Genomic DNA, 12,316 nt, shown 5'->3' with positions numbered 1-12,316 from the left:
TTAGTAGAAGCAAAATATTAAAAAAAAATGTTTTACATTTGAAACTGACTCATAAAGGGATAAAGCCAAAGTAGGCATTTATAGACACACTACAAAAGAAACCTATAAGACATGAAGCTTTAGACTTAGGTAGAGCAGTGCAAAGCTATAGAAGCTACAGTAGTATTTGTCTGATTTTTATACAGGTGCTAGTTAAAAGAGAAAGAGATCCTTGAGATTTTCAATAATCATGAAAACTCTGTAAAATGGTAACATGGATTAGAATTCCTCTTCTGAAAAATGATTTTTTTTACAAGCCTCAGTACCCCTCCACATTATCTTTCTCTTCAAATCAGAAGTGTTAAACAGCCCTAAAAATAATTATTATCAGTAGCTATTTAGATATGATATCTAAATCATTCTGGAAACTCTAAAGTCTCTGAAGTATTTCACATCTAAAACTTACCAAATAAAACCCTCCTTTCTTTAACAAATATTACTATGGCTGCACTAAAAGAGACAATACCTTCTTTCTTTTCCATTGCTTTTGCCGGTAAAGATATTGTTACAGCACTACCATCATCATAATCATCATCATCCAAATGACTGGGTGAATCTAAACAGAAAAAAAGTGTTGGTTAACTCTTAATCTTTCTAAGTACAGTACAAAGTAATCCACAGCCAATCCAATATGATTTTATTGATTGTAAATGTATTAGAAAAGTTGAATCACCTTTAATTCAGTTTCTTGTTATTTTAATAAGCAAGTTTTAATGAAATTTGCAATCTAATTTTATTTAGTTGAAAAGACGTATTAGTGGTAGATACTTGTTTCATTGCTTCATGTTATTTTCATCTCATTGGCAATACCGCTACTTTGGGAATACAAACTGCTATGTCACCTCAATGTTGTCTCCTCCTTGGCAGCCTAGAATCTTCCTATGTTTTCTAATTTTCAACTTTCCACCCATTTCTCCACACAATTATACTGTATGCAGTTTTGTGGTTCAATCTTCTGGCTCCTACAAAATTTCATTCTTGCTCTAAAATGCTTACATTATCTTTAAGTTATGATCCATGAATATAAATGCTACAGTAAATATCTGTAATTGAAGATATAAATCAAATAGTTGTGCAAACACTAACATAGGGGAGTAACCAGAGTAGTTGGATGAAGCTTTATCACTGAATTTTGGATTTGGAGAAGAAAAGAATATAGTTGGCTAGGCATGCTACAGTATTTCCATATTCAACGCAAAGTAAATTTCAGATGCTTCCACTGCTGTATTGGGGGCAGGGAAGAGTATCACATGTAGCCATTTTAGACTCCTGTGGAAGAAGAATAGTAGGTGGGGGTTGGAATGTAATTTGGATTTCCAGAAGAGAGGGGAATTCCAAAGGACCAAGAGAGAGTGAAGTTTAGATAGTTTGTTTGGGAGAAAGAGGGTCAAGACAGCTTCTCCCTAGAACTTCTTAAAGTAAGAAGTAGTTGCTTTAGTTTGGCCAGATTTCTGTCTGTAGGTAAGGAATAATAAAGGAAACTGCTTGCAAGTGTCTCTCTTGGGTTTTGGGGTCTGCCAACACCTTGAGATTTGATCAGCAGTAATCCTCACAAGTTTCTGGCAGAGTAATTAACCAGGCCTGGTTAATCAACCAATTAACCAGGCCTGGCCTATCAATTAGGACTCAGCAAATATTCGAAACTTGGCCTGAGAAGTTGCTATTTTCTTCATCACATACTAATCCAAGTCAGTAAATAACAAAGAGAGGAAGAGATAGTACTATATATAGCCACTGTTTCAAGTTCTTTCTCAGTGTGAGATCTAATACTTCTGCCATCTATTCTTCATCCCCTTTGAATAATAGAAAAAAAATAAAAATATCCTGCCAAGCTAGAGCTGTTTTTTTTTGCTGAGGTTCATGTCCTTCTAACCATGGCATAAAGATATCCTGCTGCTTTTAAAGGACATATTCTCATGGCCTTATCCCATCCCACTTCAGAGGTAGTTTTAATTTGTATGTAGCTTTCCAAAATAGTGTTTCAGCTCTTCTCTTGATATATTTTGCTGTACAAATTATCTACTAGATTTCATTAAGCCTGTTAGTAGGCACAACCCTCCAGGGCCATTCTATGTTGGGTAGCACAGAAGTCTGGTTCTTTCAAACCTTGTTCACCAGGTCTCCAATCTCATGGATCAATTCATAGAGCCAGTGACCTGCTGAATAAAGAATTGAATCTATGAGTCTTCTCTTGCCCCCTTGCCCAGTCTTGGCAGTCTTAGATACCAACACTGAACAAGGAAGCAAATCAAGCAGAGCGGAGTTACTTGCCAAACCTATAAACTCATGGATCAGAGACCTGGAACCTAAAGAATTTGCTCATCGCCTATTTCTCTTGTACACCTTGCCTGGCTGACAGCTGATTACCTGGCTGCCAGGACTGGACAAAGTTGTTGGAAACTTCCCACTAGGCTGAAAGGACGGGCACTAAGCTTGGATTCATTGCACAGCTGTAAATTTGATCATGAGCTTGATCTCCTGCAAGATCCATTATCTGGTCTTTCCCAGTGGAATGCAAGCAGTCTGGGGAGATTCTTGTGACATAGGTAGAAGACATCTTAGCTATTTATAAGTGGCTCTGTTGCTCGCATCTGAGAAAGAACCTTTTAAATACAGATTTAACTATCGGCTAAAAGAGTACTAAGCTCATGTCAAAAGTAATCCCCCAAACAGCAGAAAAGCAGGGGGATAGTGTAATCAACAAGAAGGAATTCTAGTAGGGTCTGTGGCAATTTGCCACAGCCAACGTGCAACAGGCAACTAGCTTCAGCTAGCTCACCAAAGGACAATTCACCATGGCCAATCACGGGACAACTCACTGCAGGACAAGAGTTACACTAAGATTGAAGAAATAGTAGCATAGAATCATTAAAGGAAGGATGCTGAAGGAGGGACAAAATGAAATGTGAATGATAAAAATTAAAATAATGTTTAACTAGTTTAAATAATTAAATTGAATTGTTGAATTGTTCTTCAGCGATTTGTCTTGTGGCAATTTGGCTGTGGCAAGTTGTCCCATCCCAATTTCAGTGGGCTAAACAGTAGCTATTTTCCAGGCTACTTTTAATTTTGGGTTTAACAATCTTTCAAAACAGCTCCAAACCTGTCTTTAAAAATTATTTTAAAAAACAACTGACAGTGGGGAGATGTGGCAACTTGAAATTGGAAGATGTGTGACAGTCAAAGTTGCTACTGGAATGAGGAAATGAATTGCTGAAGCCACATGATATTGGTGGCATGACAATTAGGGACTGCATTAAACTTGAGTCAATTGGAATTAGGATGGATTTTCATCGCTTTGATATTTGTAATTGAAAGAAAGTCTTAATCTAAAGTTAAAAAATGAATTTTTTCCTTTATAATGCTTAAATAATTCCTAAAATTTGTAAAATATGATTGAAAGTGTGTTTGAAAATATCTATGTTAAGAGAAAGTTAAAGAAAAAGATGTATTAGCGTAAATAAAAATCTAGAGCTTTGAAAAGGATGTATACAACAAGAAGAAAAATTATTCTATGACGGTAACTTGGAGGAAATGATCTAAATTTAATGAATTTATTGGAATTAGTTGGAATTTTATTAGTCTGACAGTGAAGCATTAGAATGTTTTACTTTTAGAAATGTTATTAAAGAAAAGATTAATGCTTTAAAATAGATGAAAAAAATATTTTCCCTTTAAGAATCTGAATACAGTGAATTTTATTACTATAAATGGTGATAGTTTATAAAGATTATTAAGTGTAAATTGATCTGTTCAAAGAGGAAAATATATTTATGCTTTTTATTTGGATATCACTTCTGGATTTTGTGCTTGTAATGGAAAAAAGGAAACTGTGACTTTGGTTTTGCCGATTAGATGGATTTGTTGTTATACAAATGGCTAGTTATATACTACTGTGTAAAAGTAAAAAGTTGAAGTTGAGGTGGTACTGTACTAAAAAGAGTTGGAAGTCAACGCCTTTTTCTTTCTTCTCTGATACCTCATATTTTCTTTCCCCTTTTTTTCCTCCCTTAATTTCCTATTTTTATTTTTCTTTGTATTTTATGCATTGATAAAACAATAAAAGTTATAGACCATTTGAAGGGATTGCATTTTCCTGCAACCATCTGCCAAAGTCATGGTTCTCTTGGATGGAGAATGGATTAAAATTGACCTGTTAATCAGGAGGAAGAGGAAACAAAATTGAATTAATTAGCATATTCTCCAAGAATAGAGAAGTCAAAATAATCCTATTAACTCACCTTCTGGGGGAACAGGAAATGGTGTCAATGCTCCAGCAGACATATAAATCCCTACACAAAGAAAAAAATCCTATTTAGTATTTGGTATTCTCGGGGGTATGTGTTATGGCACCACAATCAGTACAGTAGAACCTCTGCAGTAGAATCAGTCACAACCATAATTTGTTCCATAACTTTGGTCGCAAACCAATTTGGTCGTGATCCAAACCTAATTTTGGAAATTTGGTGCTTACCAAAAAAATGGCACAAAAGGGGAAATTGGCCGCGGAAAAAAAATTGTGAATTTTTTGGTCGGAACCCGATTTGGTCTTGGTCAGAAGCGTTCGTGACCAGAGGTTCTACTGTTTAATCAGTATATATGTATGTCTGTGTGACTGTGTGTGCTCATGCATGATTGTGTTTAAAATATTGAATAGAGAGCTAATACATTTTGTCACAGGTCATATAGCCTTTCCATATATAATCAGGCACTTGGCCATCATAAAACTTTTTATTTAAGATGTAATCTTAGGTGGATTTACTGGAGAATATATCCCATTCACACAGCAGCATTTACTCAGAACTATTTTGGAACAGAACGGCATAGAAATACTATTAATAAAATAAACATGTAGAAATTCCATTTTAAATGTTCTCTAAAAAACAAGGCATGTACCTAAAAATTCAGATGATTTATTAGAAATAATCATAATTATTATAATCTCCCGGGGGGGGCAGTACCTTGATGTGATTGTGGATCTTGTGTGCTCTGAGGAAAATGAGAGCTATGCCCGAAGTTCAACCATACTGGACAGGTATCAACAGAAGAGCCAGACAAAGCATACCTCTCCCATAAACAATATGATGAAACATAATTTACAAAAACCCAAATTGGATTGGTCATCACCTGGATCAATAAGGACCACATTAAGTGTTGGAGTTTCTGAACATCTGGTGACAAATAGGCTACAGGACTCAGGAGTACTGGCTAAGCAATCAAGCCTAGCAGTTGCAGGACAACCAGAAGAAAAAATGTTTACCCGTTGCAAGTATACAAAGATTGAAAACAAAGAAATAATGATTTGTTATTAGAAATCAGTGTCAATGAGAAGAAGATATCTGAAAAGAATATACCAGTTCTGGAAAGAATAAGATCCAGAATTAAAAGTAAGAAATTAGAAAGAATAGAACAGAAGCTAGTAGATCAATGATTTTTATAATATAAAATAAAGGATTAAATAAATTAATTAAATAAATACATTTAATATTAAATACATAAAGAATCAAAGTTGCAGAGAACAGAAAAGATCTACCCAGGGCAAAGAAATTAAAGCCTTGCCAGAAGTAACTCAGGTTCTAGAGGCACACTGGGGTCTTGGTGATAGAGGAAGCTACTTTCATTGCCGAACAAGAAACAAGAAACCCTCTCAGAAACAACAAAGTCCTCTAACTAAAAAAACAAGAGGAACTGAAACAAAGAATAACTGAGAATCTCAAACAATAGAAAAACAACAGAATAGAATTGCTTGCATTGCAGCTTGCTCCAAAGAAACAGCTAATACAAGTACTAATAATACCAATACTGTTATATCAGATAAAAGCACCAGCTCACTGCAAGTAACTAATCAACCAATCTAAAGCCCAGCTGCAGTTATAACTGAATACCTTGGACTGATTTTGAATGCAAAATCAACAAATGGGTGGGTGGGGGAGCGCAACAGTGCACTAACAGAATTGAAGATCAGGTTAGAAAATAAGATCAGCATGCTAAGATCAGATGCAAGCAAGCCAGAACAAATGAAAGGAGGCTGAAGAACTTGAAGGCCAAAGAATGCCTAATCAAGAAATAACAACTGGAAACCAGGAAGATCAAGGAAGCACTGAAAATAATAAAGCAGTGAACAATAACTAATAACTAAAATAATAATTGGAAATTGAATAATATAACCAAGGAGATTAGCAGATATGAAACTTGAATTGCACACTGTAGTCAGACTCTCCAGCTTCAGTCAGATCAGTAATATTTTTCTACCAATCCATCAATTGAGAGATTCCAATGAACTAGTCAGCACCAAACAAAGAAGAAACAGTGTAATTCTGGATGCAGCTGCTGGACAACCCAAAGAAATACAACAAGAATGCAGCTTGTCTAAAAGAGGTGAACAAGAATAAAAAAGAAGCTGAAATGAAAGAACTTGTAATAACAACAGAAATGATAAAGAAAAGGGCAAGGAAGATGAAGTATTAGTCAGCCTCAGGTGAAGATGAAGTGCATGGTTTTTGGTTGAAACATCTGACTGCCTTCTACCCACTCACTGCCAAGCAATTTAACAGCATACTGCAAGAAGGTGAAATTGAAGATTGGTTAACATCTGGCAAACTCTGATAATGAAAGATCCAGCAAAAGGTCAATTAACCTGCTTACTAATAATTTTCAAACGGCTAACTGATGTCGTACCTGATGCAGTCCAACAGCATCTAGTTGAATAAAAGTTTTTTGTGCCTGAGCAGAAAAGAAACTGCCCAAACAGCAAAAGAACAAAACATCATCTCCTAATTGACAAAATGATTTTGGAAAACTGCAAGAGAAGAATGACCAGCTTGAATGTAGCTTGGATTGATTACAAGAAGGCATTCAACTTCCTGCCACATGATTGGATAATCAAGTATCTAGAAATACCAGGTATCAGTAGAAACATCAGAAACTCTGTGCAAAGATCAATGGCACAATGGAAGACACAGTTGCTGGTCAATGAGGATGGGAAAGGTTAATATCAAGAGAGGAATCTTTCAAGGAGACTCACTACCACCACTACTATTTCCTGTGTTGTCAGCAATACTGAATAAGTCAGGTCATGGCTATCAAACATCAAAAACATCTGCCAGGCTACTCCATCTCCTTACAAAGAGAATCTTCAGTTCAAATCCACCATCTAACATATGTCTATGGAGGAATGCCTCTTCTTTGTGCACATCTATTTGTAAATAAGCCCTTATTTATTTCACATATTTCCCCATCACAATTCAGAAAGACTCTTCATGGCTTGGATAGAATAGGTCATACAGTTAAAACATTCACAGTACAATCTAAAAACCTGAGAGTCATAAATAAGCGACAAAAACGATAAACAACGTACAGTAAGCAAAATCTCAGTAATACCAGAAAAATAGAAAATAAAAATGGTAAATCACTTAGATCCCCAGTATTTTCTCTTTGCAAAGATTAGTAAGTGATGACCTTGGGACATCTGACCAATTGGAAAATGGGGGGGGGATGCACCCCTTTGCAATATAGCTTTTTCATCAACGTAATCCTTATTCTCATAGAAGTTGCACCCGTGTAGTTACATCTAAGGATATATCCATATATATCCATAGGGATCTGTCACAAACTGTGATCTTGTTTCAAATACATATTGACACAATCTTTTGGCTGGTGTTCATCATCTTCAGCCTGACTAGGTGGCTCAGTGGCTAAAACACTGAGCTTGTCGATCAGAAAGGCCGGCAGTTCAGTGGTTCGAATCCCTAGTACAGGTCTCCTGCATGAGCAGGGGGTTGGACTAGATGACCTCCAAGGTCCCTTCCAACTCTGTTACTGTTACTATAGGAGCTTAGAAGGGAGAAGCTACAAATTTTAGTGATAAAAGCAACAGCTAGAAACCTGATCACTTACCTGAAATAGAGATGCCTTACTGAGTGAAAAAATAATAATTTCTTTGGAGAAGGAAGAAGATAAGAAATGAAAACACAACTTGGAAATTTCACAATTATTTTCCTTAGTTCTGCAATATGTCTGGCATTCCCCTTATTCAGCTCAGGCGTTGCTTCCAATGGTAAACCAAGTTCTTCCTCTTTGCAAATGATTATTAATGAGCTTTTAACACTGAGCGTCTTTGCGTTTGGATGAAAGAGTGAAGTAAAGCAGTCATGGGGCAGGCTGCCTTTTTATGGCCATGGAGTGCCACTTCTTGTGTAATATTGTGGTTTTCCAAGCAACAGAGCAAATACTTAGGAAAAACCTGTCAGTGTCATAAATGCTACTGAGATCACTACTGTAACATCCTGAACTCACAGCCGCCTACCTGATGGTGGGAAACATGGGAAAGAAGTCATGCTGGTTGGGGTCTTGGTATCGGTGACTGAAACAATAGCAATAGCAACAGCACTTATATACTGCTTCATAATGCTTTTTACAGCCCTCTCTAAGCGGTTTACAGAGTCATCATATTGCCCCCAGCAATCTGGGTCCTCATTTTATCCACCTCAGAAGGATGGAAGGCTGAGTCAACCTTGAGCTGGTGAGATTTGAACCGCTGAACTGCAGCTAGCAGTCAGCTGAAGTAGCCTGCAGTACTGCACTCTAACCACTGGGCCACCTCGGCTCAATATCCATCAGGTGTGACACAGTTCTCTGAGGGAAATTGAAACATGCTTTTAAGACACGTATAACTATCCATTTTCAGTATTAGATCTAGTGACATGCCACACCCATGCCCATGTAACACTAACACAACTGTCCCTTTAGGAAAGAAAAGTCATTTCCAATAAAAGCACAACAGAGCAAAAAGAGAAGAGAAGGATTAGATAGGCATTTTGCTTCCTGAAACCAGGATGGACATTTCCTCTGTTAGAAAAAGCACTGAGCAACTTTTTTATGAAGCTTGAAGGATAGAAAGTCAATTTATCTCTCCAAATGAAAATGATAAACAAATATATAGGTTGGGTTCACATACAAGTGTCAGTTTGGTGTAGTGGTAAAGATGCTGCCTAGAAATTGGAGATTGGGAGTTCTAGCTCTGCCTTCAGCATGAAAGGCAACTAGGTGACTTTCAGTCAACCACTCTCCATCCAACCCACCTCAGAGAGTTGTTGTGGGCAAAATAAGAGGAGGAAGCAGCATTAAGCATGTTGCCTTGAGTTACTTATAAAGTAATAGGCAGGATAAAAATCTAATTAATAAATAAGTTGCTTACCAAGCTACACAAACTAACAGGCTAAAATTCAATCAATTCATATAGCACGTGACAACATTTTGCAATCATATTGCAAAATCATTCAAGATGACTATAAATAACAAACTTAAGTGGTTTGTTTTCTGCAAAATTGTATATCCTGTCTCATAGTCCTTGATAGGTTTATCCCATTCTTAAAAAGGGACTAAGAGATATTTATCTGTCAAAGCATGATAAGAGATCATCACGATTTAGAACATATTTCCATTCTTGAAATGCCACAAGAGGTTATTCTTATTCTGGCACACGACAGGACCTTTTATTTTGATATGCATTCTAGTGTAAATAGTCATAATCAGATTTCACCAGTCTCACCACATATGCAAGATGCAGCTATTTAACTCTGTGGCTCTCCCAAGCAGCATGGTTATGAGAGTTCTAGGGATGGGTCACTGCATCTGGAGAAGGCTGATCTGGCATCCCACTTGTGGTAGGAATGCACTACCCGTAGCTTTCCCTTCCAGTCCTATCAGGTCCAGGTTGGTCCTACCTGTTGTCTGTGATGCTATATTTGGCAGTGGAGGTACCGGCCTCTTTGCATGTTGATTCTTTCTATCCATTCCTCCTGGCTGTGTGAATGTTAATCAAGAAACCTGTTTCCAAATCTTCTAGGTGCATTAAGCATTCTACTACTGTACCTTAGTTGTTACAGCTTCACTAAGGTTGAGTAAGCCTTACTTTCAGTTATTTCGTTTCAGCAAAGCTATTTTGAGTACCACTATGCAAATACTGTCAGATGTTTGAATATTTGGTAGTGTTAACAAGATGCTTCTTATTTACTTTGCAATTTTGCTATTTCTACAAAAGTTAACCTGTGGTAATATCTAAAAGGATGGAAATATGGCAAGTCAGAGTTTACAAACCACAGTAGCTCATTTATGCAGCTTGTAATTCAAAGACAAACAAATGATATTTTAGCTTGGCATGATATCTGAACCATAATTTTGACATTAATCTAGACAGATCAATTGTAGCTTTTGAATAATGAAATTGGATTATTAAATTGCATACATTGACTGCAACACACGTTTATACAATCATATCAGTCAACAGAAAAGATCAAGGACTGCTTCCATCAAGTGTAGCATAGAACTAGTGTGGAGAATGGTGAGACACATCCAGATACAAATCCTTATTTGGCTGTAAAATTTGTGGGGAGGCCAAGAACATAAGTTCCTATCTTATTGCCCAACCCATTTTAGAGTATAAAATAAGAATCAGGCAGAAAGCTTGAATTCTTAAACATAGGATGTAAATGTGATAAATATATATGTACTTTAAGAAATAGATTCCCACTCTCAAATTCCTGCCAGAAAACACACATCAATCTCTAACTATTGGAGCCACTCCGCCCAAGTTCTAAGCCAAAATACTCCGCTATTATCCTTCTCCATATGTACCAGGGGTGAAATCCAGCAGGTTCTGACAGGTTCTAGAGAACCAGAAGTGGAAACTTTGAGCAGTTCAGAGAACCGGTAGCGGAAATTTTGAGTAGTTCAGAGGCAAATACCACCTCTGGTTGGCCCAAGAGTGGGGAGGGAATGGGGATTTTGCAGTATCCTTACCAAGCCATGCCATGCCACACCCACACAACCGGTAGTAAAAAAAAATGGATTTCACCACTGCTATGAACTGTTCAACAAGAGTGGGTAATGGAACATTGTAATAAGTATCTCTATTTCTTTGCCCTTGTTGCATCTGCTGATAGTTGCCCAGTTGCCTTGTTTCGGGTGACTTGGTGGTCCCCCCTTGAAGTTCATCTGAATGGTTGCTGTGAGGAATATGCTGCACATCTGGCAGACAAAGTGACCCACATTTGCTCTACATTGGACTTCAGCTTTAAAGCAGAATCTGTGGTGGGGGGGGCTATTTTCTACCAGGTGACATGGGAAGAGTTTGAGCCATGGAATCTGAAGAAGTGGACAAGGCTTTCTCAGCTGCTAGTTTGGCCACTTGTGTATTAAATCCATGCCCTTCCTGGCTTATTAAAGTTGTGTGGGAAGGGACACAGGATTGGATCTTGATCAGTAGTGGGATTCAAAATTTTTACTACCGGTTCTGTGGGCATGGCTTGGTGGGCGTGGCAAGGGAAGGATACTGTAAAATCTCCATTCCCTCCCCATTCCAGGGGAAGGTTACTGCAAAATCCCCATTTCCTCCTGATTAGCTGGGGCTTCGGAGGCAGAGAATAGATGGGGGTGGGGCCAGTCAAAGGTGGTATTTACCAGTTCTCCAAACTACTCAAAATTTCCGCTACCGGTTCTCCAGAACTGGTCAGAACCTGCTGAAACCCACTTCTGATCATGATGGTAGTTAATTCCTACTTGAACGATAATGTGGTCCCATCAGTTCTTAAAGAGGTGGTGATGCACCCCTTCTTCAAAGGACAATTGCTCAACTCAACCAAGCTGGACAGTTTATGCCCAGTTTCTAATCTTCCCTTCTTAGGAAAGCTTGCTGAGAAAGTATGGCTGCTGCAAAGAATCCTGGATGAAGTTGATTATCTAGACCCCTTTCAGATGGTGTTCAGACCAGGGTCTGGGACTAAAACAACATTGATCACGCTATGGATGATGTCTGGTAGGAGCAGAATGGAGGTACTGGTTTTTCGTGACCCTCGCTGGCATAGGCCAGCTCCATGAATTGGGGTGAGTGGCATTGTGTTGTAGGAGAGCCTTTGAGTACCTTCCAGTAATGCGCCAGTTGTACCCATTCCTGGATTGGGAAGCCTTGCTCACCATCACTCATGCCCTTGTAACCTCTCACTTGGATTACTGCAAATGCTCTACATGGGGCTGTCCTGGAAGAGCATTTGAAAACTTCAACTGGCACAAAGTGCTGCTGCATGGGTAATAAATGGCAACAGCTACATGGCACATGTGAACTACACTGTGAACTACATTGTGAACTACACTGGCAGCCCGTGTTTCCAGATGCAACTCAAGGTGCTGGTTGTCACCTTTAAAGCCCTACATAGCTTGGGGCCAGGTTGCCTGAGGAAGCATTTTTTTCCCAAGAGTTTCTACCCATCCAACTCATTCC

The 12,316-nt window shown here is 38.1% G+C and overlaps 1 protein-coding gene across 2 annotated transcripts in view; it reads right to left on the bottom strand.

Moving 5' to 3' along the window:
- Positions 1–9,934, bottom strand: part of LOC117658903 (CD209 antigen-like protein A) — a 29,638-nt gene extending 19,704 nt beyond the window's left edge. Inside the window, exons 1-3 of one of the 2 annotated variants that reach the window (XM_060688607.2) lie at positions 9,765–9,934; positions 4,281–4,331; positions 506–595 (exon numbers count right to left, since the gene is read on the bottom strand). In XM_060688607.2, the coding sequence (XP_060544590.2) occupies positions 506–595; positions 4,281–4,331; positions 9,765–9,834 (211 nt within the window). In that variant the 5' untranslated portion in view covers positions 9,835–9,934. Of the gene's footprint in view, positions 1–505; positions 596–4,280; positions 4,332–7,935; positions 8,181–9,764 lie in introns of those variants that run through there. The other variant, XM_060688608.2, reaches the window with a different exon arrangement.
- Between the last annotated feature and the right edge of the window lie 2,382 nt (positions 9,935–12,316).

Source organism: Pantherophis guttatus, chromosome 2 (assembly GCF_059756535.1).
Source record: "Pantherophis guttatus breed Tessera chromosome 2, ASM5975653v1, whole genome shotgun sequence".
NCBI lineage: Eukaryota > Metazoa > Chordata > Lepidosauria > Squamata > Colubridae > Pantherophis > Pantherophis guttatus.
This window is presented reverse-complemented; position numbering and strand designations above follow the sequence as displayed.